We start from the raw sequence: 25,983 nt of genomic DNA on the forward strand, positions 1-25,983 counted from the left end.
TTTTAGGAACTGGCCTACAGTATGCTAAGAGGGATGGATGTGGGGACATGAGGATAACGTGCCCTCTGCCTTTTAAGACAGCCCCAGCAGAGCAGGTCAGCAGGCTGAAGAGCTGAGTGGGTCACCAGGGCTCAGAGACTTCACTCGGCCATCTGAAAGTTGAGGGACTTCAGCCCAAGCTGCCCTTTTCCATGCAGGCAAGGAGGCCAAGAGAAGGTGGATCGGCACGGTTCTGGTGCAGACAGGGGCTGCAGTGTGAGCAGGCCTACACAGACAAGGCTGTGCCCACACAGAGTGACAGCAGCTTTCGCTGTGAGCAGATTCCCAGGGGGCCTGAGCCATGGCAGTTCTTGATGGCAGCATGTTCCCATCAGCCCTGGAAGTCTTCTCTGGACGTCTGTCGCATTCTGGAATCCACACTGAGGACGCAGTCGCTGTGTCAGAGCAGCTGGCAGAGTCACGGGGAACCGTGACGTAGTTGGCCCAGGGAGCAACAACAAGGCCTGCACTGCTCAGCCAGCCCAGGCCAAAGGGGAGCACGAGAGAGAGCAGAGGAGAGAGGGGGGAAAGAGGGCCAGGAAGGAAAGGCCTGTGCCTGAATGGACGTGTAGCAGCAGCTGCTGACAGCAAACTCGGTGATGGCAGGGGCACAGCAGAGCAGTGCAATGCTGGCAGCTTCCTGTGTCTTTCACACAGGCACTGCAGACATGGCCAGCACTGGGAGATCAGCAGAACTGCTGCACACCTCTGCCAGCCCAGGCCAGAGGAGTGCAGAACAGTGAGCTGCTGCTGAGGGGAGAGAGGATGGCCTGAGAGCTGACCTGAGAGGCAGGGCTGGCTGTGTTACAGCAGCCTCTGTGTCCTCCTCCTGTGTCTGTGAGGGCCAGAGGGCCAGAAGAGAACATGCCCAGACAACGAAGCCCTGCTGTCCTCTGCTGCTCAGCTGGAGAGATGTTCCGCCTTCCTGAAGGACGCTGATCCAAAGGGAAGGAATCAAAGGAAGTCCAGGCTGGCTGTCCTTGTGGGCATCAGCTGCTGGCAGCTGCCTCTGTGCTGCCATGGGCAGGGCACAGCACACACAGTGTTTGCAGTTCCCTGTGTGACACTGGCCCTGGTGACCTGACAGCCAGAGGGAGACAAGAGAAAGAGCTGCCTCCCTCTGCCAGATGAGGCAAAGGTGAGAATCCCAGAATCACAGCATGGCCCGGGTTGGAAAGGAGCTCAAGGTTCATGAATCTCCAACCCTTGGCTCTCCAAGGGTGCACAGGGGGCTTTGTTCTCCCTGTGGTGCAGCTTCAGTGCCAACTCACAGCTGAGCTGGTTGGCACACTGTGACAGCCTGCCGCTCTGAAGCTCTTGGGGCAGTGCTCAGTTCTTTCTGAAGTACTCTGGAAAATGCTGCTTCTCCTTCACCAAGTCAATGTCTGTTTCCAGACAGACGTCTTTTTCTCCTCTGTACACACAAACAGTATCTTGTAACTCCCTGGCACAGTGCTCAGAAGTGATACTTCTGGAAGCACGTCAGAGAAAAGTGGCCTTGTCCCAGTGGACTTTCAGAGCAGATGAGAACAAGTCTTGGTTGACGGCTTTCTTCTGCTTCTGGAACTGCACAGGCAGGTTGTGTGTTGTCATACTTTATGCCAGAGTGCCAAACTGAAGCAGTTTCTGCAACCTCTTTTTTTCATACTTGTCACTCTTTGCTATTTCTGAGACCTTAACTTAGTCATTTTTAATGCGCTCTCATCTAAACTACTGTGTCCTCCAGTGTCAGTGTTGTATGAATCACGACTGTGGGATTTCATCAGTGAAAGGATTCTGCTCTAATGACTGTCCAAAAATGTCTGTAAATACTTTTTCTATCTTATTTTGCCAGATGTATTGATATTTGAGATGAATGGCAAAAACAATTTGCGTACATAGATAAGCAATGAAAATTTGCTGGATTGTTTTAGAGAAAAATGCTCCAGTTTTCTGATCGTTTCCATGCAGAAATAAGAAACAGAAAAATTCTCATTATCATTATTCATGCATGAATAAGTTCAAAAAAGAGATGTGGGGGATGATGTTTCAATTCCAGGTGATTGTAGGAAGGACTGTCAGGATGGAAAGGCTAGTGTCTAGCATGGGCAAAGAAACACTTCTGGTTTTCATATTCCCTTTGTCTTTGAGTGCAAGAGGCCATGAGGAGAGTGTGCCCTAAACTTGGACATTTTTTGACCATTGCAGCTGAGATGGAGAAGTGTTCCAGCTTCTAGAAGGACATCAGGACAAAGATATGTAATGAAAATAAGTCCAGGCTGGCTGTCCTTGTGGGCATCAGCTGCTGGCATCTGCATTGCTGCTGCCATGGGCAAGGCACAGCAGGTAAAAATTGCTTTTCCTTGTGTGACACACGAGCTCTTGACTTGAAAGCAAGAGGGATGCAATAGAAAGAGCTGCAAGCTCTGCTAGACATGGCAAAGGTGAGTGGGATGTTGTTTCAATTAGTGCTGATGTCAGGAAGGACTGTAAGGATGGAAAAGGCTGGCGTTTGGCAAAGGCAAGGAAACACATCTGGTTTTCATTTTCTCTTTGTGTTCCAGAAAAAGAGGAGAGTGTGCCCTAACCTTGGAGCTCTCCTCCCCTGTGCTGCTGAGAGGGAGAAATGTTCCAGCTTCTAGAAGGACATCAGGACAACAATATGTAATGAAAATAAGTCCAGGCTGGCTGTCCTTGTGGGCATCAGCTGCTGGCATCTGCATTGCTGCTGCCATGAGCATGGCACAGCAGGTAACAGATTGCTTTTCCTTGTGTGACACAGGAGCTCTTGACTTGACAGCTAGAGGGATGCAATAGACAGAGCTGCAACCTCTGCCAGACATGGCAAAGGTGAGTGGGATGTTGTTTCAATTAGTGCTGATGTCAGGAAGGACTGTAAGGATGGAAAGGCTGGTGTTTGCCATGGGCAGGGAAACACATCTGGTTTTCATTTTCTCTTTCTCTTTGAGTGCCAGATAAACAGGGGAGAGTGTGCCCTCACCTTGGACCCATCCTGCCCTCTTCTGCTAAGATGGAGAATTGTTCCAGCTTCTAGAAGGACATCAGGACAAAGATATGTAATGAAAATAAGTCCAGGCTGGCTGTCCCTGTGGGCATCAGCTGCAGGCATCTGCATTGCTGCTGCCATGAGCATGGCATAGCAGGTAAAAGGTTGCTTTTCCTTGTGTGACACAGGAGCTCTTGACTTGAAAGCTAGAGGGATGCAATAGAAAGAGCTGCAACCTCTGCCAGACATGGCAAAGGTGAGTGGGATGTTGTTTCAGTTGCTACTGATGTCAGGAAGGACTGTAAGGAAGGAATGTCTGGTGTTTGCCATGGGCAGGGAAACACATCTGGTTTTCATTTTCTCTTTCTCTTTGAGTGCCAGATAAACAGGGGAGAGTGTGCCCTCACCTTGAACCCATCCTGCCCTCTTCTGCTGAGATGGAGAAATGTTCCAGCTTGTAGAAGGACATCAGGACCAAGATATGTAATGAAAGTAAGTCCAGGCTGGCTGTCCTTGTGGGCATCAGCTGCTGGCAACTGCATTGCTGCTGCCATGAGCATGGCACAGCAGGTAAAACATTGCTTTTCCTTGTGTGACACAGGAGCTCTTGACTAGAAAGCTAGAGGGATGCAATAGAAAGAGCTGCAACCTCTGCCTGACATGGCAAAGGTGAGTGGGATGTTGTTTCAGTTGCTACTGATGTCAGGAAGGACTGTAAGTATAGAAAGTCTGGTTTTTGCCATGGGCTGGGAAAAACATCTATTTTCTTGTTCTCTTAATCTTTCAGTGCTAGGTAAATAGAGGAGAGTGTGCCCTCACCTTTGAACTCTCCTGCCCTCTGCTGCTCAGAGGAAGAAATGTCCAAGCTTCTAGAAGGACATCAGGACAAAGATATGTAATGAAAATAAGTCCAGGCTGGCTGTCCTTGTGGGCATCAGCTGCTGGCATCTGCATTGCTGCTGCCAAGAGCATGGCAGTGCAGGTAAAAGGTTGCTTTTCCTTGTGTGACACAGGAGCTCTTGACTTGAAAGCTAGAGGGATGCAATAGAAAGAGATGCAACCTCTGCCTGACATGGCAAATGTGAGTGGGATGTTGTTTCAGTTGCTGCTGATGTCAGGAAGGACTGTAAGGATGGAAAGGCTGGTGTTTGCCATGTGCTGGGAAACACATCTGGTTTTCATTTTCTCTTTCTCTTTGAGTGCCAGATAAACAGGGGAGAGTGTGCCCTCACCTTGGACCCATCCTGCCCTCTTCTGCTGAGATGGAGAATTGTTCCAGCTTGTAGAAGGACATCAGGACAAAGATATGTAATGAAAATAAGTCCAGGCTGGCTGTCCCTGTGGGCATCAGCTGCAGGCATCTGCATTGCTGCTGCCATGAGCATGGCACAGGAGGTAAAAGATTGCTTGTCCTTGTGTGACACAGGAGCTCTTGACTTGAAAGCTAGAGGGATGCAATAGAAAGAGCTGCAACCTCTGCCAGACATGGCAAAGGTGAGTGGGATGTTGTTTCAGTTGCTACTGATGTCAGGAAGGACTGTAAGGAAGGAATGTCTGGTGTTTGCCATGGGCAGGGAAACACATCTGGTTTTCATTTTCTCTTTCTCTTTGAGTGCCAGATAAACAGGGGAGAGTGTGCCCTCACCTTGAACCCATCCTGCCCTCTTCTGCTGAGATGGAGAAATGTTCCAGCTTGTAGAAGGACATCAGGACCAAGATATGTAATGAAAGTAAGTCCAGGCTGGCTGTCCTTGTGGGCATCAGCTGCTGGCAACTGCATTGCTGCTGCCATGAGCATGGCACAGCAGGTAAAACATTGCTTTTCCTTGTGTGACACAGGAGCTCTTGACTAGAAAGCTAGAGGGATGCAATAGAAAGAGCTGCAACCTCTGCCTGACATGGCAAAGGTGAGTGGGATGTTGTTTCAGTTGCTACTGATGTCAGGAAGGACTGTAAGTATAGAAAGTCTGGTTTTTGCCATGGGCTGGGAAAAACATCTATTTTCTTGTTCTCTTAATCTTTCAGTGCTAGGTAAATAGAGGAGAGTGTGCCCTCACCTTTGAACTCTCCTGCCCTCTGCTGCTCAGAGGAAGAAATGTCCAAGCTTCTAGAAGGACATCAGGACAAAGATATGTAATGAAAATAAGTCCAGGCTGGCTGTCCTTGTGGGCATCAGCTGCTGGCATCTGCATTGCTGCTGCCAAGAGCATGGCAAAGCAGGTAAAAGGTTGCTTTTCCTTGTGTGACACAGGAGCTCTTGACTTGAAAGCTAGAGGGAAGCAATAGAAAGAGCTGCAACCTCTGCCAGACATGGCAAAGGTGAGTGGGATGTTGTTTCAATTAGTGCTGATGTCAGAAAGACTGTAAGGATGGAAAGGCTGGTGTTTGCCATAAGCTGGGAAACACATCTTGTTTTCATTTTCTCTTTCTCTTTGAGTGCCAGATAAACAGGGGAGAGTGTGCCCTCACCTTGGAACTCTCCTGCCCTCTGCTGCTCAGAGGGAGAAATGTCCAAGCTTCTAAAAGGACATCAGGACAAAGATATGTAATGAAAATAAGTCCAGGCTGGCTGCCCTTGTGGGCATCAGCTGCTGGCATCTGCATTGCTGCTGCCATGAGCATGGCAAAGCAGGTAAAAGATTGCTTTTCCTTGTGTGACACAGGAGCTCTTGACTTGAAAGCTAGAGGGATGCAATAGAAAGAGCTGCAACCTCTGCCAGACATGGCAAAGGTGAGTGGGATGTTGTTTCAGTTGCTGCTGATGTCAGGAAGGACTGTAAGGATGGAAAGGCTGGTGTTTGCCATGGGCAGGGAAACACATCTTGTTTTCATTTTCTCTTTCTCTTTGAGTGCCAGATAAAGAGCAGAGTGTGCCCTCACCTAGGAACACTCCTGCCCTCTTCTGCTGAGATGGAGAAATCCTCCTGCTTGTAGAAGGACATCAGGACAAAGATATGTAATGAAAATAAGTCCAGGCTGGCTGTCCTTGTGGGCATCAGCTGCTGGCATCTGCATTGCTGCTGCCATGAGCATGGCACAGCAGGTAAAAGATTGCATTTCCTTGTGTGACACAGGAGCTCTTGAGTTGACAGCTAGAGGGATGCAATAGAAAGAGCTGCAACCTCTGCCAGACATGGCAAAGGTGAGTGGGATGTTGTTTCAATTAGTGCTGAAGTCAGGAAGACTGTAAGGATGGAAAGGCTGGTGTTTGCCATGGGCTGGGAAACACATCTGGTTTTCATTTTCTCTTTCTCTTTGAGTGCCAGATAAACAGGGGAGAGTGTGCCCTCACGTTGGAACCATCCTGCCCTCTTCTCCTGAGATGGAGAAATGTTCCAGCTTGTAGAAGGACATCAGGACAAAGATATGTAATGAAAATAAGTCCAGGCTGGCTGTCCTTGTGGGCATCAGCTGCTGGCATCTGCACTGCTGCTGCCATGAGCATGGCAAAGCAGGTAAAAGGTTGCTTTTCCTTGTGTGACCCAGGAGCTCTTGACTTGAAAGCTAGAGGGATGCAATAGAAAGAGCTGCAACCTCTGCCTGACATGGCAAAGGTGAGTGGGATGTTGTTTCAGTTGCTGCTGATGTCAGGAAGGACTGTAAGGATGGAAAGTCTGGTGTTTGCCATGGGCAGGGAAACACATCTGGTTTTCATTTTCTCTTTCTCTTTGAGTGCCAGATAAACAGGGGAGAGTGTGCCCTCACCTTGGACCCATCCTGCCCTCTTCTGCTGAGATGGAGAATTGTTCCAGCTTCTAGAAGGACATCAGGACAAAGATATGTAATGAAAATAAGTCCAGGCTGGCTGTCCCTGTGGTCATCAGCTGCAGGCATCTGCATTGCTGCTGCCATGAGCATGGCAAAGCAGGTAAAAGGTTGCTTTTCCTTGTGTGACACAGGAGCTCTTGACTTGAAAGCTAGAGGGATGCAATAGAAAGAGCTGCAACCTCTGCCAGACATGGCAAAGGTGAGTGGGATGTTGTTTCCATTTCTGCTGATGTCAGGAAGGACTGTAAGTATGGTATGTCTGGTGTTTGCCATGGGCTGGGAAAAACATCTATTTTCTTGTTCTCTTAATCTTTCAGTGCGAGGTAAATAGAGGAGAGTGTGCCCTCACCTTGGAACTCTCCTGCCCTCTGCTGCTCAGAGGAAGAAATGTCCAAGCTTCTAGAAGGACATCAGGACAAAGATATGTAATGAAAATAATTCCAGGCTGGCTGCCCTTGTGGTCATCAGCTGCTGGCATCTGGACTTCTTTACCATGAGCATGGCAAAGCAGGTAAAAATTGCGTTTCCTTGTGTGACACAGGAGCTCTTGACTTGAAAGCTAGAGGGATGCAATAGAAAGAGCTGCAACCTCTGCCTGACATGGCAAAGGTGAGTAGGATGTTGTTTCCATTGCTGCTGATGTCAGGAAGGACTGTAAGGATGGAATGTCTGGTGTTTGCCATGGGCAGGGAAACACATCTGGTTTTCATTTTCTCTTTCTCTTTGAGTGCCAGATAAACAGGGGAGAGTGTGCCCTCACCTTGAACCCATCCTGCCATCTTCTGCTGAGATGGAGAAATCTTCCAGCTTGTAGAAGGACATCAGGACAAAGATATGTAATGAAAATAAGTCCAGGCTGGCTGTCCCTGTGGGCATCAGCTGCAGGCATCTGCATTGCTGCTGCCATGAGCATGGCAAAGCAGGTAAAATGTTGCTTTTCCTTGTGTGACACAGGAGCTCTTGACTTGAAAGCTAGAGGGAAGCAATAGAAAGAGCTGCAACCTCTGCCAGACATGGCAAAAGTGAGTGGGATGTTCTTTCAATTAGTGCAGATGTCAGGAAGACTTTAAGGATAGAAAGGCTGGTGTTTGCCATAAGCTGGGAAACACATCTGGTTTTCATTTTCTCTTTCTCTTTGAGTGCCAGATAAACAGGGGAGAGTGTGCCCTCACCTTGGAACTCTCCTGCCCTCTGCTGCTCAGAGGGAGTAATGTCCAAGCTTCTAGAAGGACATCAGGACAAAGATATGTAATGAAAATAAGTCCAGGCTGGCTGCCCTTGTGGGCATCAGCTGCTGGCATCTGCATTGCTGCTGCCAAGAGCATGGCACGGCAGGTAAAAGATTGCTTTTCCTTGTGTGACACAGGAGCTCTTGACTTGAAAGCTAGAGGGATGCAATAGAAAGAGCTGCAACCTCTGCCTGACATGGCAAAGGTGAGTGGGATGTTGTTTCAGTTGCTGCTGATGTCAGGAAGGACTGTAAGGATGGAAAGGCTGGTGTTTGCCATGGGCAGGGAAACACATCTGGTTTTCATTTTCTCTTTCTCTTTGAGTGCCAGATAAACAGGGGAGAGTGTGCCCTCACCTTGGACCCCTCCTGCCCTCTTCTGCTGAGATGGAGAAATCTTCCAGCTTGTAGAAGGACATCAGGACAAAGATATGTAATGAATGTAAGTCCAGGCTGGCTGTCCTTGTGGTCATCAGCTGCTGGCATCTGCATTGCTGCTGCCATGAGCATGGCAAAGCAGGTAAAAGATTGCTTTTCCTTGTGTGACACAGGAGCTCTTGACTTGAAAGCTAGAGGGATGCAATAGAAAGAGCTGCAACCTCTGCCTGACATGGCAAAGGTGAGTGGGATGTTGTTTCAGTTGCTGCTGATGTCAGGAAGGACTGTAAGGATGGAAAGGCTGGTGTTTGCCATGGGCAGGGAAACACATCTTGTTTTCATTTTCTCTTTCTCTTTGAGTGCCAGATAAAGAGCAGAGTGTGCCCTCACCCTGGACCCCTCCTGCCCTCTGCTGCTCAGAGGGAGAAATGTTCCAACTTCTAGAAGGACATCAGGACAAAGATATGTAATGAAAATAAGTCCAGGCTGGCTGTACTTGTGGGCATCAGCTGCTGGCATCTGCATTGCTGCTGCCATGAGCATGGCAAAGCAGGTAACAGATTGCTTTTCCTTGTGTGACACAGGAGCTCTTGACTTGAAAGCTAGAGGGATGCAATAGAAAGAGCTGCAACCTCTGCCAGACATGGCAAAGTTGAGTGGGATGTTGTTTCAATTAGTGCTGAAGTCAGGAAGACTGTAAGGATGGAAAGCCTGGTGTTTGCCATGGGCTGGGAAACACATATGCTTTTCATTTTCTCTTTGAGTGCCAGTTAAAGAGCAGAGTGTGCCCTCACCTTGGACCCATCCTGCCCTCTTCTCCTGAGATGGAGTAATGTTCCAGCTTGTAGAAGGACATCAGGACAAAGATATGTAATGAAAATAAGTCCAGGATGGCTGTCCTTGTGGGCATCAGCTGCTGGCATCTGCACTGCTGCTGCCATGAGCATGGCAAAGCAGGTAAGAGATTGCTTTTCCTTGTGTGACACAGGAGCTCTTGACTTGACAGCTAGAGGGATGCAATAGAAAGAGCTGCAACCTCTGCCAGACATGGCAAAGGTGAGTGGGATGTTGTTTCAGTTGCTGCTGATGTCAGGAAGGACTGTAAAGATGGAAAGGCTGGTGATTGCCATGGGCAGGGAAGCACATCTGGTTTTCATTTTCTCCTTCTCTTTGAGTGCCAGATAAACAGGGGAGAGTGTGCCCTCACCTTGGAACCCTCCTGCCCTTTTCTGCTGCGATGGTGAAATGTTCCAGCTTCTAGAAGGACATCAGGACAAAGATATGTAATGAAAATAAGTCCAGGCTGGCTGTCCTTGTGGGCATCAGCTGCAGGCATCTGCATTGCTGCTGCCAAGAGCATGGCAAAGCAGGTAAAAGATTGCTTTTCCTTGAGTGACCCAGGAGCTCTTGACTTGAAAGCTAGAGGGATGCAATAGAAAGAGCTGCAACCTCTGCCAGACATGGCAAAGGTGAGTGGGATGTTGTTTCAGTTGCTGCTGATGTCAGGAGGACTGTAAGGATGGAAAGTCTGGTGTTTGCCATGGGCAGGGAAACACATCTCGTTTTCATTTTCTCTTTCTCTTTGAGTGCCAGATAAACAGGGGAGAGTGTGCCCTCACCTTGGAGCTCTCCTGCCCTCTGCTGCTCAGAGGGAGAATGGCCAAGCTTCTGGAAGGATATCAAGACAAAGATATGTAATAAAAATAAGTCCAGGCTGGCTGTACGTGTGGGCATCAGTTGCTGGCATCTGCATTGCTGCTGCCATGAGCATAGCACAGCAGGTAAAAGATTGCTTTTCCTTGAGTGACACATGTTCTCTAGACTTGAAAGCTAGAGGGATGCAATAGAAAGAGCTGCAACCTCTGCCAGACATGGCAAAGGTGAGTGGGATGTTCTTTCCATTGCTGCTGATGGCAGGAAGGACTGTAAGGATGGAAAGTCTGGTGTTTGCCATGGGCAGGGAAACACATCTGGTTTTCATTTTCTCTTTCTCTTTTTGTGCCAGATAAACAGGGGAGAGTGTGCCCTCACCTTGGAACTCTCCTGCCCTCTTCTGCTGAGATGGAGAAATGTCCCAGGTCATAAAAGGACATCAGGACAAAGATATGTAGTGAAAATAAGTCCAGGCTGGCTGTCCTTGTGGGCATCACCTGCTGGCATCTGCATTGGTGTTGCCATGAGCATGGCACAGCAGGTAAGATATTGCTTTTCCTTGCTGGACAGGTGTTAAGCCATTCTGATTCACCCTTTGCATCCACAGTATACAGTTTTTCCCACACTGCTGTTTCTGTCCAGCAATGTTAATATGTGCAGTGGTACAGAGGTTGGTGGCCCTGCCTGTGGCAGGGAGTTGGAGATTCCTGATCCTTGAGGTCCCTTCCAACCCGTGCCATTCTGTGTGTGTGTGTGTGACTGGCTAAACACCAACTTTTGCTAGCTCAGCAGGTATACTACTAATTATTGAACGCCTGACAGCTGCTTATCAACACTTGGCCACTATTTCTGGACACCTGCTCATCCCTGAATAGAGAGAAGTTTGGAAGGAGGACAGAGGGGAGTCTCTTGATGCCTGCCTGTTGCATCCCAACTTGCCCACAGAGTGAGTCAATTCGGCCCTGTGTGGAGGCCCTGGCTTCTTTGGAGTCTGTTTTTCTTTTGCTGAGCTTCTCCTATATAAACAGCATGGTCTTACAACATGCTTTCTGGTCCTTAATACTATACCCATGCAATTTGTAACTATTACAGTTCTGTAAGTGAGAATTGATCACATGATTGAACAACTGTATTTCTAAAATATGTTATGAAATAACTTCTTTTTACTAATACTAATACTAATAAAGTCTTTCTACTTTTTCAAACTGTTTCTAAGGGCAAATTACAAAACACATGGTGCTGTACTGCTTCAGAGCAATCCCTCATTTGATAGCCAGTGCAGAAACAACATTCCATCCTACAGCATTAGCTAGTTCAGAGGTACCAGACGTGTATCTGGATGTGGCTGTTGTGCATAACTGGGGCTGAGGGATCAGAAATGACAGCTCCACTCTTGGAGACCACAGAACTAAAATGGAAAGATAAAATAGTTGCAGGGCAATTGTTCTCTGTGCCTGAAGCAGGGACCGATTTATGGGGGAGAGATTTAACAGTTAAATGAGGATTACAGCTGCAAGTCTGTGAAACAGATATCAGGTTTCAATGAATGTGTTAACAGCTGGTGATGAGAAGAAATGAATCCAAAGGTGTGGGCAGGGGAAGGAAATCGGGGTGGACTCACAATTTTCCCTTACAAAGAACTGCCCAAGGAGGGAGTGGAGCTGTGAAACAGCAAGAATATCCCATAGCCTTAGAAGGGAGAGTGGGTCTAAAAGCTGTAACACAGACAGTGCTTAAGGATGGTCTTCTGGAACCTTGTCTGTGGCCTTATAACACCCCAATCCTGTCGGCACGGAAGGCAGACGGCACGTATCGGCTGGTGCAAGATGTAAGGAAATGACTGAACCCGTTCTCAAAAGACAGCCTGTGGCTCCTAACCCCTATACCCTAATGAGTCAGATCACACATGGACAGCAGTGGTTTGGTGTGAGAGACCTCAAAGATGCTTTCCGGACAGCCTTTGGACTCAGGGAGAAATGGCTGCGTTTGTATGAGGACACATTGTAATCCTATCGTGATTCGTGATGATACTGTAGATACTGGAACTCCTGCTAATCCTTGTCTTTGCAGCATTTGAAGCAAGCAGCTGGTGCTGCTGTCATGCAGAAAGCTCCCTTCCAACCACTCAGCAAGCATTTGGATGAGACAGCTTCCTGCTGGGGAGCCCTCCGACATCACTGCTGCCTCCTCCAGAACCATACCTGCAGATGCTTCAGAGCTCTTCAGCATGGACTTCCTTCCTCCCATCAGCAGCTGCTCCTGCACTGACCTTCATTCACACTGGGATACCATCTGCTTCCAGCAGGAGCTGACCTGCGAGACAGAGAAAGGAAACGTGGGATGAGCACCAATGCAGAAGCACAAGGCTGTGTCACCACCACGTCTTGCAGCCTTGGGAAGTCAGCTGCAACTGCAGCCTTGGTCAGAATTACAACGGGCACCGTAAATTAAGTGTGACCTCTGAAGTTGTTGCCATGATCAGAAATAGACGCTGAAATCGCTCACATAACTGTCGGTGGTTCCCTCCAAATTCTTTTGCTTTGGGGAACAGATGGACTCGGAATGGAAGGACACGAGAAAAATGACATCTGTTTGAGCTCAGCAGACTTGAGAGGTGGGCCTGGGTGAACCTCATGAGGTTCAGCACAGCCAAGTGCAAGGTTTGGCATTTGGGCCGGAGGAATCCCAGGCATTCTTTTGTCATCGTGGTGGTTTCCAATAGACCCCAACAATGAGACATCAGGTCGCCGTGTGGGCTCCTGGGTGACACTGCCATTTCCCAGCCATTGCAGCCTAGGGGCAAATAAAGTAAAATACTTCAGAAAGATCTCACACTGATTGCATATTTTACTGTTCTTTTACACAAAACAGAAGGGGAGGGCAGCAGATGCATGCAGCTGCATCAACACCCAGGCTGCTAAAGGAATGGAAAGACAGAAACATCAAATATGTTATTCTAATGCAAGGAGGGAAGCTTTTTTCAATGTTATTTTTTATCATTTAAAATAAGCAGTTGGCACTCTTAAAGGAAAATCCTAGACCCCAGGTTCTGACAGTGTGGCAATGTGGACTCAGCTGTGACTGATCCAAACAGTCTGTTCCAGATTTTAACATCCCTTCTATGCATTCACAAGTTTTCTCTCTTGACTTCCCCTTACAGCCATTAGATGCCAGCAAAACATCCCACAAACACTCCTTACCTCTGTGCACACAGGCACCCATCCAACCAGAGCCATCAGTCATTCCCAGCCATGCGCTCTTCCTCCAATCATGGTCAGCATCACACGGCCGTCACGCAGCTCACTTGACTCCGTTTTTCTCTTCTTTCTGGAGGTGTCCTTGCTTCTCAGCCTTACCTTCTCGTGATGTTTATCTCGCTCTGCAGCTCCTGCTCTGAATAGGCTTTCTTGGATTCCCGCATGACAGGCACACAATGCAGCCACAGCCCCTGCCACCAAGGTCAGCTCTTCAGCACACATTACCTGAGGAGCACTTGGCAACTCCTGCAACCTGAGCAGTGCCAGGAAGACTGTTTCACTTCTGCTTCTCCTGGCTCAGAAATTCATTTTCCTACCTAGAAAATGGGAAAAGAAAAGAAAGACAAAAAAATCCTGACATAAAGCAGACACAATTGATACTATGGAATTCTGGAAGGCAAGGGATTTGCCCTCTGTGATGAGTAGTTGACTGCAAAGAACTCAGAAGAGCCATGACCAGGTTTTGAACTTGTGGGTAAAATTAGGAAGTGCAGCAGTGCAGGGCTTCTGGAGGTGAGGGTCTGCTACAGCCGCCTGGAAAGAGAGCCTGTTGGTGGGAGCTGCTTACTGCAGCCAGCAGAAGCATCGCACTCACTGACTCTCATCCTGATGGGGGATTCCAGTCAGTCTGGGAAATCAGCATGGCTGGCTGCAAGCAATCTGACAGACTCCTGGAGTGCAGTGAGAATCACTCTGTGGTGCAGGCATTGGGCACAGCAAGCAGAAGGGAAGCATTGCTGGACATGGTGCACACCAGGGGTTACGACAGGAGGCGGTCAGGGCTGCAGTGACCATGCCCTCCTTGAGTTGGTGATCTCAAGGAATGCGGGCCTGGCAGGAAGCAAAGGCAGGAGCCTGAACTTCAGGAGAGCCAGCTGCAGGCTGTTCCAGGAATTCTTGGACGAGATCCTCTGGACAACTGTTTGTAGGGACAAAGGGATGGAAAAGAGCTGGTCACTTTCTCAGAAGAAAACTTGCTCAGGTTGCACGCTGAGCTGCAGGAGAGGAAGGGGAGGAGGTGCCAGCACGGCTCTGCACGATGCTCTGCCACACTGGGCAGCTTGATCATGGCTCAGCAGTGGGATCCGACGAGGAGAAGGGGAGAAGGAAATCAAGGATGGGAGGGAAACATCAGACACAGTCGGTGAGTGTCTGTGAAGTCTTGCAGACCCAGAGATTCCCAGGTTGTTTCTGCTTTCGTAGCATCTTTGTGCTGCAGGGTGAGCAAAAGGTTCTGCTGCTTGATTCTTCTGCAGGAGCCGCCTAAAAGGGAAATGGCCACTGAGCTGCAGACCAAGCAGTACTGCCTGACGTTGGCCAGGGGAGCTTCTCCTGCCGCAGTGTGCTGATGACAGGTCTGGAGATGATCTGCACGGCCAGCTTGTAGGTGGGAGCCAGGAAAGGACATGATGGGAAGAGAGAGGTGTTAAGGAGCAGCCAAGGCATGAAAATGCATCAGAAAGCCCTGAAAAGCATCACAAAGCCACAGCCAGGAAGCTTGGGAGTATCATGAGCAGCATCCAGGATGCGAGAGATTATTTGCTACCATGCCAAATGGTAGCAGAGCTCCCCCTGCAGACATCCCAAAGCCAGACAAAACAGGAACAAACCCGGAGCTGAGCTGCACGCACCCCACAGCCACAGCATTGCAAGCTGGGGTGCCTTGTTGTGTGCTGCATTCATCCCAGTCCGTGTGAATGAAGACTCTGGAGGTGGTCAAGGCGTTGTTGAGCACAAATGTGCTTTTATTATTATATAAAGGACAGGAGGGTGGGAGAGGTCCACGGTGAAGATGGGACTCATCCTGTCTTGTCATGGAGAGAGTGGCTCAGAGCTCTCAGTGCTGCTGTCCGGTGCCTGGGACTGGAGGCCTGATTGAAAGTCCCCCTGCAAGAGGCTCTGCTCCTCCTCACTGACGCTGACCTGCTCCTGCATGGAGGTGCTGCTGTTGGGGCACTCACACTGCTCTTGGGATGGCCTGCACTGCAGAGACTCCTGGTTACAATCCAGGCTGGTGACTGTGGTGTCTGGCAGGCCCAGGTCAGCATTTTCAGCAGAGCCAGGTGTAATGAGGGCATGAACTTGAATGAGCTCCTTCTCTCCATCACTGTTGTCATGTGTAAGGCTGCTGTTGGAACTGCAGCAATTTGTGCTTCCTAAGAGCTCTCCACTGATGGAAGCACACAGAGCATTCTCGCTACTTGCCCTGGATCTTGTGGGTTGGCAAGGGCTCGATTCACCTAGAAAGGATACACAGGGGTTAGTGTCAAACTTTCACAAGCTGAATTACGACAGTGGTTCTTGATCAGGGGTGAACTGAAGATGCTAGGCAGGGGCTGGAATGCCAGAAGGAGATACAAGTGCACTGCAAGCTTGAATTCTATGTTCCTGAAAAGCAGGGATTTGGAAGCTGCATTTGCACCCTTACCTGCCAGGACTACCACTGCTGTTTCTGAGGGATGCCTGGCATTGCGCTGCAGTTGGCGTTTGCTGCCAGAGGATGGCTTCCTGAGGCTGAAGCAGCAACACCAACTGCTAGCTGGTGATTCCTCCTTCTTGCTGGGTGGATTTTGCCTGGAGAGAGAAAACAGCCAATGCTGTGAGTCGTGCGTGGTGCAGGGTGAGGGAAGAGCAGCACTGAGCTCTTGGCAGCAGTTGCTTGTTCCTAGCACTGCCTGGTTTCTGCAGAAACACAACTTAGAAACTCGCTCTGTTTCCAGCAGTTGAGGATCGCTCTGTTCTATCGCTCAGCCCTGAAGTCTTGCTGGCTGAATTCCCCTCAACTCTGCAAGATGCAGAGCATGTGAGCAAAGGCTCCACAGCTGTACAGCACAGCATCTGAGGGATGGCTTTGATGGAGCTGGCAGGCGTAACTGCTTTCTGAGGGACCGTGCAGCCATAAAGGAAGTTCAGAAGCATCTCTGACTCTTACATTAGCACCTCATCAGCCTCATCTCACTGCCATGTTTAATTTCTAGTGCCAGCAAGTCTGACCAACAGCTCTGCTTAGAGGAGAACTGGAATTGGTTTCAGGCATGTGGCCCTGACATCTGGAAAACCCCACCTTAGCCTAACTTACTTTCAGCAACTTTTGGCACTAGAAATCCTGGGAAAAAAACACAAAAACCCACCCAAACAATGATGCTAGGTGCTGGAAAAGAAAGTCCTCTTTACCTGTCAGATGGAAAGTCGATGACGGTGTGGAATTTGCCCTGCCCAGCTGCAGGGCTTTCCTGCACTTCAATGTCGTGACTGCTCTCTGTCACAGGGGGAGAGCTGCTGTGGCCTCGCCTCTGTGCCTGTGCCTCCTCCAGGCTGAGCAGCTTTGTGGCAGCAGAAGAGACCCCCACAGACTTGGGCCCTGGGAGAGAATTGTGCCCTGTCAGGGAAAACCACAGGTAAGAGCGAGGATCAGAAAGCAGCAGCACAGCCACCACAGTTCTGAGGGAGGTGCTGTATTTTTCTCAGGCTTGCTTATCCGAGCCACTGGAAGAAGAGGAGCTCAAAATAACCATGTGGGCAGAGATCTGTTTATGGCAAAGGACACGGTCATCATTAAGAGCAGCTTACTGTATCAAAATAGGCAAGGAAAAACCCAAGGAAATGGGGGCAGGGAACTGAGAAAGCTTCGCTGCCACACTTGCATCAAGCTTCTCTAGCATGCAAACCATAATAATGATGGTTTCCTCCTTGTGAAGTTTGGGTTTGGACATTCTCAGCATCCAGCTACAGGATGCCAGATTCTAATGGAAGCCCAGAGGTGTGCTGTCCCCTTGATGGTAAAAGAGAATCTCAAAGGTCCCGGAGAAGGCCTGCATTTGATCAAGGTGTCAGGTCAAGATCAAGCTAATGGAGGAAGACACTCACCTGCTGCATCTGCGATGTCTGCTCCGGATTTGGAGCAGAAGAGGACGTCTGTGTGGTTGATGAGAAATTCCACCACATCCGACTGCGTCTGCAGCTCCATGCAGGCAGCTCTTCCGCTGGCGCAGGCAGACTCGTTCTGCTGTGATCTGTAGAAAAGGCAAATTTTAGAAGTCATTTCTCCAAGACCGTTTCCCCGAGTCTGAATTGTTGCAGCCAAAAGCTGTCAGCTGAGGCTCTGGAGACTTCCGCAGTGGGCAATCAGTGATGCCACTGCAGAAATTCCCCTGGATGATCAAGGACACGTCAGTCCCATCTAAAGAACAGAGCACAGTTGTCACCTAGACATTGTGCCCGTGGGGATGGATAACAGCCCAGGCTCCAGCTCTGCTGTCAGCCACAGATTTTACAGGAGAAGAGCACATTTGATGGAGAAAAAGGGAGGACTGTTTTTTTTTTACTAAAGAACAGATGAAGCGTTGAAACAGAAGCAGAAGTTTACCTTAAGAGGTTTGGAGCCCACACAATGGCTAGGTTCTTGGCATGCATGTTTGTTATCGTGGAGCTCCCAGCCAGACACGCCAAGTGTCTCATGAGGTACTCCAGTGTCCTGGAAAACAAGAGAGGCAAACGTTCAGCACCAACGAGCATGCCATGCTGCAATTCATGAAGACAAAGGCTGGAACCGCATCGTTGCCCTCTGCAATGCAGCAGGGCTGAGCTCAGCAGGCTGAGGGCAGCACTGACCTGTAGTGAGGAGCGGGCAGCTGCTGGATGACGTCCTGCATTCTGCGCAGCCGCTCCTCCTCTGTAGCGGCACCAACAGCATCCTGGAGTAGTGCAGAAAGGGAGCGAGACACCAATCAGGCTAGTACACCACTGCGAGTAAACCTCGTGGGGCTGACAGCAAAAGGGCCTCCGAGCTGGGGCACTGCTGCAGCCATCTGCCAAGAGGCCCAGGAAGAGGGAAATGAAAGACCTTGTGGCCTTGTGCTTACCGAGAACTTGCCGTACAGCTGGTGGGTGAGCAGAGGGTTCGGGAGCTCCCTGAAGTACATCTTGCAGAGGGAGCTCACGCTGTGAATGTCACGGACGGTGAGCTCAGGAATCTGCTCCGACTCAAATTCCTGCCTGGAGAGAGGGACGCAAACCCGGTTGAGCGAGAGGAAGGCAAGCCCAAAGCCACACCAGATGCACTCAGGCTGTGTCAGTCGCAGCACTCTTACCGCAGTCTCTGGATGTTGGACGCGACGCCGGACAGGCGGTATATCCCCTGCACCACGCCGTGCTGCTCAAGGAACTCAGCGCAGCTCTGGAGGACCTGGGGGACTGAAGAACACGTGCCAGCCGTCAGTGGAGCTCCTGATTCAGTCGTGCTGCAGGCTGTGCTTCACATCCCATCCACTAAGCCCAGCCAGGCTTGGCTGAAGCAAATACAGATGTGCTTGTCTCTTAGGAGCATCCGCCTCACTTTATCCTTCAGCCATCAACTCCCATTACACGTGTCTCCATGGCTATCAGCCTGCCCCCTGCTAGATATGAGCTCCCTTTCATCCTCTTTAGATGCCCAGCAGAGGAAGATCTCAGGAATGGGCAGCTCCTTACCATCACGACCGGAGTGGAGAAGATGCTCTCCCAGGTCACCGCCAAACACCCTTTCCTTCTCCACCTCCCGCTCGGTCGGTTTCTTTGGGCGGGCCTTCACCAAGGAACGAAGGAAGGTGAGGATCTTGCTGCGTTTCTTGGGCACTGCACAACAAAAGGAAGAAACCAGGTCATTTCAGGTCTGGCTCCGTTGGACGAGGCCGAGCACAGCACATTCTACAGAGCACGTCAGAACGGGAAGAACATTACCAACCAGTACATACAAAAAGGGATTTTCCCCATCTCTGGAGGAGCCCAAGGCCAGGTTGGATGGGGCCCTGGGCAGCCTGATCTAGTCTCACATTAAATGTGGGGGCTGGCAGCACAGCCTGAGGCGGGAGGGTTGGAGCATGATGATCTCCGAAATCCCTTCCATCCCAAGCCATTCTATGAAGATTCTATAGTTTCCCCAAGTCCAATCATAAACACAGGAGGATTGGGCCAAATCCCTGCCCCATGGTGTGCATGAAGAATCATCAACCCAGAGGACAATGTGGCATGGATAAAGGAGGTACTAAACATGGAACACACCCCAAAAAAGACTTCATTTTGCTTCCCCACACCATGAAATGTAACATCCGTACCTGGCTTTGGCACAGAGTTGATGAGTGCCTCAGGAATGTTCTTATTAATGAGTTCCACACACTCCCCTGGGAAAAATCCAACCTGTAACAAGAAGAGAGGCCAACTATTGCATGCAGCACTTCTCAGATCTGAACTGTTAAACCAAAAGCCACGTAACATTTCCCTCGGAACCTGATTGCCGGACGTTCCATAAGACTATCCAGCAGAAAATGGCCATAGTTCACAGCATAAAGGTAATAATTTTTCAACATTTGCAGCCAAAGACAAGGTCCTCTGACACCGACACAGGGAAACTGTTTATGTCCACTAGGCATCCTATGCAGGCAGAGCAGCTCTAGGCTGAGATTCCTGCCTCTACTGAAGTTGCACTCTCCAGTCTGAATCTTGTGCCTACCTGGAAGCCGAGCTTGCCTCTCCACCAGGGGGTCAGCTCCTTTGGTGGCATGTCGATGACACAGATGATGTCTCCCACCTGCAAGAGATTGCAACGTCAATCCCAGCTTCAGCACAGCTGGGAGGAAAGCACAGCTCAAATGTCTGCATTCTTCTGCACTGCCAAACATCGCCGAGCATTAAAGCACTTGCACCAGTGCAGCTCTGAAGGCATTTGCCATTGTAAAATTGAGCAACAAGGAACGCCTTGAACTGCTTACCTCAAAGGAGAGTTCATCCGCTGCCTGGGCAACGTATCTCTTAATAGCATGGGCAGCAGCAATAGCTGGAACATTCACAAGTGCCACCTCATGGTCCAGCAGGGGCTTCCCCTTGTTCTCAGTCTGAAACAGAGAGCACAGGCCACGGTGAGGAGCTGGGAACCAACAAGGAGGATTTCAAGGTGAGGAGCACATCTGCAGAGAAAGCTGCAGGAAATGCACTCGGTCCTTATCATGGGCACTTCAGAAGGAACTGCAAGTCTAATAACGGCTGTTTCTCTCCCTGGTGTGCAGCAGGCACACGCCAGGCAATGCTGCATCTCTCCCCACCCAGTCTAATCAGCAATGGCACTGACGCAGACAGGTGGCCTTGTCCATTTTGCCCCCTCCTTTCCTGCGCTCTTTGTGCAGGAAGGCTGACTGTTTCAGATGCTAGGAGACCGTGAAGAGGGAAACCAAAGCTACGGCTGCAGTTACAAGGTGCAAACAGTGCCACTGCAAGCACCAAGCAGCTCTCTTGAGCAGTCCAACCAACAGCGAGGCCAAGCTGAGCAGAGAATGATTGTTGTTTCTGCAGCCATTTCAAGGGAAAAGTCAGTAGAGGACAAACACAACAGCCGAGATGGCTCTGGTACTTTTATAAACTTGCCACGCTTGCACTACTGTCTTGCCACAGAGGAGCTCTCTTGGAAAGCAGGAGAGCACATCTGCGGCTCACTCTGCTGGCTGCAGTCAGGGAACAAAGACCAATCAGAGCTTCATACTCTACCTCTGTCCATGCCAGGTCAGGCCCACAGCTGATCTCGCTGCACGCCACAGCCATCAGCGTAGGTGTGACAAGCTGGAACTGAAAAGAAACACACTTTTATTTTCTCTGTTCACATCTCTGCTGTGCTCCCTACAGCTGTCGGGCACACTCACACAGCCCAAGCACGCCTGCTGGTGTCCCTGGTGATGCTGTGCAGCTCTGCACAAGCTGGGGCTGGGACTCTTTGCCTAAGGGATTGGTTTCCTGTAGACCAGCTGGTCACAGCACCACAGACAGCATCCTTCTGAGGGCTGAGCTGCAGAGCACGTGGAGAAAACCCACACGTGACCAGCATCCCATCAAAGCTGGATGAGGCTGTGTTACTAAACACGGGGCGTCACGGGCTGCTAAAGCATGTGGGGGGACAAACCATGGCAGGTACCTGGCAAGAGATCAGAACGAGGGAGAGAAATCTCTCGAATCTGCAGCCGTTCCTTGTCACTTTGCTCTGATCTTCCACGAGCAAAAGCTGCAGCAGGGAAGCAGGCAGAGGGTGGAGAGAGGAGAGAGAAAGAGCAGGTCAGTTTGCTTCCACGGTTTAGCAAAGAATACGAGGGAAAATCCAAAATCTGCCCTCCCTCAACTTAAAAACTTAAGTTTTCAACTTAAAACCATTTCCCCTTGTCCTGCAGTTATCTACCCTTTCAAAGAGTTGATTCCCCTCCTCTTTTTAGGCTCCCTTTAGGTACTGAAGGCTGCCATGAGGTCACCCCACTGCCTTCTTTTCTCCAGGCTGAACAAGCCCAGCTCCCTCAGCCTGTCTTTGCAGGGGAGGTGCTCCAGTCCCCTGATCATCTCTGTGGCTCGCCTCTGGACCCTCTCCAACAGCTCCCTGTCTTTCTGGACACTGTACTGCAGCTGGGGCCTCACAAGAGCAGAGCAGGGGGGGACGATCACCTCCCTGTCCCTCATGGCCACCCCTCTGCTGATGGAGATAATGTGATCCTATGAGCTCCGCCAGCCAGCAGTTCTCAGCACTCACTGTCCCCCCGTCTCTCCCACACTGTCTCAGCTTACCTACAAGGTGCTGCACAGGACGGTGTGAAGACAAAGGGACGCAGTCGGTGCACAAGTGCAACAAGCGAGCTGCTCAGTCAGAGCTCCAGCGCTCCAATGAAGGGACGCAGCACGCACTGCTCCTCCCCTCATTCTAGCCCTTATGACATCACTGAGGGCCACCAGGCTGCTCCACCACGACGCACAGGGTGGGGAGGCAAGACCAGTCACAAGGGCAGAAGATTCCAACAGCCCAGCCCAACGTTCTGGAATCAGGGGCTGCTTGGAATTCTACCCCAGCCAAATCCTGGAGAAGCTGGCACGGGGTCGTCATGACCAAAGCGCAGGACCTGGCGCTTGCTCTTGTTGAGCCTCGCACAACTGGCCTCAGTGCATCCCTCTGGAGGGCCTTCCTGCCCTCAGCCAGATGGACGCTTCCTCCCAGCAGCGTACCTTGCAGTGCTGGGCCCATGTCAAATCCACACTAGAGTGGGTTTTGTTACATTCAAGGGCATGTTGCAGCACCCATCTATTTCACCTGGAAGGAAATAAAGCAGGAGATGGGAGAAACACAGAACTACTGCCAGACTGCTTTATCCCTTTCTTAGCCCAACTTCCCTTGCCTCATCCCCTACCCCAACTCCTGGATGATGCCCACGGGCTGATAGTTGGATCTCAAGTCCATAGGACTCCTTTCACAGGGCTCCATCAAAAAGGCTGTCACACTTGTTCCGTACACTCACACTGACCCAGCAGTGGTATCACAGTCACTTAACACACACACAACAACCAAACCCCGAGCATGCACATCCCTTCCTGCGTGACTGCAGCCCACAGCTCCCCTTCACACCTCCGTGGATCTCTGGTGTTTTACACGGATGCAGCCTCGCTGCAGCTCCGTGGCTGTCACACAAGGCCTGCAGGACCTCTTTCTCTGCAAACCCCGTCTGCAGGCATTGGTTCACGAGGTTCACCTCCTGCCCTCCTGAGCAAAAACAAGCACTAAGAACAAGAGCAAAGCACACTGGACTCGACCTGGCTGGATCCCCAACCCTCAGTCCTGTCAGTCGTACCCTGGTGTGGAGACTCATCCCCAAAGCCTGGCTGGACATCAGCACAGGCATCCTTCTTCAAACGCCCCATCCAAGCAGCAAGGGATCAAAGCGTTGGCACAGCTGAAACAGAAATGCTGTGTGAGTTTCCTGTTAGCACTGAGCAGGAACAAATCTACCGCTGAGCAGCAGGATGTGAGACAAGCAGCAGAAGACACCCAACCTGCAGAACCAGCTCGTTTGGGGTCGGTCCAGATGTTTGTCTGCTCCCTTCCCTGGCCCAGGCCAAGCTTGTGAGCTGCTCCTCCTTGGTGCAGGGGGAAATGGTGCAGATGCCATGTGGTGGCTATGCACAGCATGCCTTTTACTTGCTTTTCCTATCTCCATCTGCCATTAGCAAACAGCATCTCCAGCCTCCAGAGATCACTGAGTCCAACCCCTGCACAACAGTGAAAAAAAAAGATATGATAAGGGGTACTTAAAGCACAGCATCTGTAATCAGATCAGACTCCTGCACTGTGAAGACTTCCATGAGTATTCCTGCAGAGTGCATCACTTAGTCTCTCCTAAGCCTTGTGTTCATGGTTTTCCTGTAAGAGCTTGTCTAAACACTGCCTGTAATCGTGGTTATGCTAGAAGCATTTGGATTTCTTGATCCTCAGTGTAATTTCAATAACAAATCCAGATGCTTTTTTGTTAAGGGCAGCTTTCAATTTCTCAACTGAAATTTCAATATTGCGTTAGGTGTTGACAACCACGGGGCTGCAGTACAGAGAATTACAGGGAGATTAATTTCTCCATCTCCATGCTCCTAGACATTTATGATTACAGTGATGTAGTTATATACAAAGTTGCAAGATACCAAAGCTAGAATAACCTCTTGGTGCAGCAGGATGTCTGGAGCCCAAGTGCAGAGTCTCAGTGTTGCAAAGCCTTGAAGAGGTGCACCGTATGTGCTGGGGCTGATGACACAGACACTGGAGCAAGGCCAGTGTGATGTTAGAAACTTGACCAGCAGCTGATCTGTTGTCAGCCATTTCTGGACACAAACGGGATCTGGTCGACTTAGGACATGACCTTTGGGCTGGAGAGCAACTCCCCGAGGAATCACACAGCCACTGCAGACCGTTGGCAAGAACCCCATACCAAAACAGCTCATCTGCAATCAGTTTTTAATCTGTGCAGCAGTGATTGGAACAGGCGCACGCTCTCTGCAATTGCAGGAATGTTCACAAGTGGAATGTACATCACCTGTGTGCTCCAGCTCTTCTGTGTGCATGCTAGGAGCAGTGATCCCCCTGCACCCAGGGCTGCAATAAGGTCCTGTGGGCTTTCTAACCTGCCCACCAGCAGCCCAGGCTGCCCAGAGCCACATCCAGCCTGGCCTTGGATGCCTGCAGGGATGGGGCATCCACAGCCTCCCTGGGCAACCTGTTCCAGTGCCTCACCACCCTCTGGCTGAAAAACTTCCTCCTCACATCCAACCTAAACCTCAACACCCCTCGTCTCAGTTTAAAGCCATTCCCCACGTGTCCCATCACTGTCCACCCTCCAAAACAAAACACCTCGGCTGTTCAACACTGAAAGAGCAAAATAACCCACAGCTCTTACTTCCACTGTATGCATTTAATTCCAAACTTAAGGTCACAGGTTAATTACTCATGTGATCCTTCCTGACAGAAGAACTACTATGCTAACTCCTTGATAAAATTCCTGACTGCCTTCAGTTTTATAGCCAAAGCAGTGTTTGAGCTGGTAATGTACTCTTGAACAGCACTGCTGCCTTCAGCATTTGTATGTTTAGATCTGAAAAGAGAACTTGGTCATTATTTCACGATGAGAGAATCTTATATGACAAAACAGAATTACAAAAATCTGACAATACTGTAAAATGCCAGCGTAAGAATGTGGCTTTGATATTTTTTTTTTTCTTTTTTTTTTTTAAATGGTGAGTGTACCATTAATTCAAGACAAGAATTTTGTTTGTAAGTCGATCTCTATAACTGTTCTTGGCATCATTCTGTAGGATGAACTAGATACATGGAATTTGGCACTGGCTCCCCGGGGCAGTGGTTTGGCACTGAGCTGACAAAGGCCAAAGAGCATTTGCACAATGCTCTCAGACACAGGGCTTGACCCATAGGAGGTCCGGTGTGGAACCAGGAGGTGGAATACATGATCCTCGAGGTCCCTTCCAAATACAGATATTCCATGATCCTCTAATACTTATATTCCCAAGTCCTGTACACAGTGCTCAGATGCTTAATTGAAAGGTTCCATGAAACAGTGAGGTATCTATGTCCCTTTACCACCCAGTTATTCAATTTGCCACGTGGATCTTTTATCCAGTCACATTAAAAAACCCCTCAAAGTATTTCCTTCAGTCTTCCATTCTGATAGAGCTTTCTGGAGCAAATAAAGAGTTGCAACTCAGAATGTCCACACCTCCCTTCCTGCACCCTGCATACATTTTTCATTGCACTGTGATTACGTACCATTCTATTGTCACCCTCATTCTGTCATTATCTAGGCAGTTTACTGCCATTAAATTTTCCAGCAACAGATGCCCACAAGTACAGCCAGCCTGGACTTATTTCCAATACTTATCTTTGTCCTGATGTCCTTGTAGGAGGTGGGACATTTCTCCATCTCAGCAGAATAGGGCAGGTGGGGTCAAAGCTGATGGCACACTCCTCTATTTTTCAGGCACTCAAAGACAAAGGGAACAAGAAAACCAGATGTGTTTCCCTGCCCATGGCAAACACCAGCCTTTCCATCCTTACAGTCCTTCCTGCCATCAGCAGAGATATTTTGCTTTCTTGTGCCACTTCATCCCTTTAGCATCTGGCATTCTAACAAAAAAGTACTTACAAGGAGTTTTAATATTTTCATATTAAATGTCAGAATTAGAACCATTATGTTTACCAAATATTTAAAACGTTCAACCCAGTGAGAAGTGAATTGATGTTGTATTTAGCATTCAGATAAGAACTTGTAAAGGAAGTAAAAAGTGCTGCTTTCATAAACTATAGTCTCATTGTCAAGCCTTGCACTGTCTCAGCAGATTATTAC

General features: G+C 49.6%; 2 protein-coding genes and 3 long non-coding RNA genes across 6 annotated transcripts; 3 read left to right on the plus strand and 2 right to left on the minus strand.

The window, feature by feature from the left end:
• The first annotated feature begins 1,754 nt into the window (after positions 1–1,754).
• LOC149912458 (uncharacterized) lies at positions 1,755–2,868 on the plus strand. Its single transcript, XR_016462117.1, has 2 exons — positions 1,755–2,462; positions 2,583–2,868. It is a non-coding gene; the product is annotated as an uncharacterized LOC149912458 (long non-coding RNA).
• Positions 2,869–3,374: 506 nt separating this feature from the next.
• On the plus strand, positions 3,375–4,144 carry LOC149912459 (uncharacterized). Its single transcript, XR_016462318.1, has 3 exons — positions 3,375–3,517; positions 3,627–3,694; positions 3,813–4,144. It is a non-coding gene; the product is annotated as an uncharacterized LOC149912459 (long non-coding RNA).
• A 498-nt stretch (positions 4,145–4,642) lies between these two features.
• Positions 4,643–5,476, plus strand: LOC149912460 (uncharacterized). Its single transcript, XR_016462304.1, has 3 exons — positions 4,643–4,755; positions 4,865–4,932; positions 5,051–5,476. It is a non-coding gene; the product is annotated as an uncharacterized LOC149912460 (long non-coding RNA).
• A 9,494-nt stretch (positions 5,477–14,970) lies between these two features.
• LOC149912461 (rho GTPase-activating protein 32-like) lies at positions 14,971–17,894 on the minus strand. The gene is made up of 5 exons (XM_090131203.1): positions 17,676–17,894; positions 17,177–17,322; positions 16,484–16,688; positions 15,738–15,883; positions 14,971–15,549 (listed from the first exon to the last, which is right to left on the minus strand). The coding sequence occupies exons 1-5, from the start codon at positions 17,822–17,824 to the stop codon at positions 15,122–15,124; spliced, it is 1,074 nt and encodes a 357-aa protein (XP_089987329.1). The 5' UTR covers positions 17,825–17,894; the 3' UTR covers positions 14,971–15,121.
• Positions 17,895–19,560: 1,666 nt separating this feature from the next.
• On the minus strand, positions 19,561–22,138 carry LOC149912462 (rho GTPase-activating protein 33-like). 2 transcript variants are annotated; one of them, XM_090132143.1, is made up of 5 exons: positions 21,881–22,138; positions 21,246–21,332; positions 20,825–20,902; positions 20,056–20,178; positions 19,561–19,874 (listed from the first exon to the last, which is right to left on the minus strand). In XM_090132143.1, the coding sequence occupies exons 3-5, from the start codon at positions 20,876–20,878 to the stop codon at positions 19,737–19,739; spliced, it is 315 nt and encodes a 104-aa protein (XP_089988269.1). In that variant the 5' UTR covers positions 20,879–20,902; positions 21,246–21,332; positions 21,881–22,138; the 3' UTR covers positions 19,561–19,736. The 2 variants fall into 2 exon arrangements, with proteins under 2 accessions (XP_089988269.1, XP_089988270.1); XM_090132144.1 differs by lacking the exon at positions 21,881–22,138 and having other exon boundaries at positions 21,246–21,464.
• Between the last annotated feature and the right edge of the window lie 3,845 nt (positions 22,139–25,983).

Source organism: Phasianus colchicus, chromosome Z, assembly GCF_987193195.1.
Source record: "Phasianus colchicus chromosome Z, bPhaCol1.hap1.1, whole genome shotgun sequence".
Lineage (NCBI taxonomy): Eukaryota > Metazoa > Chordata > Aves > Galliformes > Phasianidae > Phasianus > Phasianus colchicus.

Excerpts from the sequence above, each read along its gene's own strand:
- LOC149912462 (XM_090132143.1), bottom strand. The coding sequence starts at position 20,878 with ATGGCTGTGGCGTGCAGCGAGATCAGCTGTGGGCCTGACCTGGCATGG. Across the intron at positions 20,179-20,824 it reads CTGACCTGGCATGGACAGAG|ACTGAGAACAAGGGGAAGCC; the intron begins GTAGAGTATGAA and ends TCTCTGTTTCAG. Across the intron at positions 19,875-20,055 it reads CGGATGAACTCTCCTTTGAG|GTGGGAGACATCATCTGTGT; the intron begins GTAAGCAGTTCA and ends AATCTCTTGCAG.
- LOC149912461 (XM_090131203.1), bottom strand. The coding sequence starts at position 17,824 with ATGCTCGTTGGTGCTGAACGTTTGCCTCTCTTGTTTTCCAGGACACTG. Across the intron at positions 17,323-17,675 it reads TGGGCTCCAAACCTCTTAAG|ATCACAGCAGAACGAGTCTG; the intron begins GTAAACTTCTGC and ends CCTTTTCTACAG. Across the intron at positions 16,689-17,176 it reads AGACATCGCAGATGCAGCAG|GGCACAATTCTCTCCCAGGG; the intron begins GTGAGTGTCTTC and ends TTTCCCTGACAG.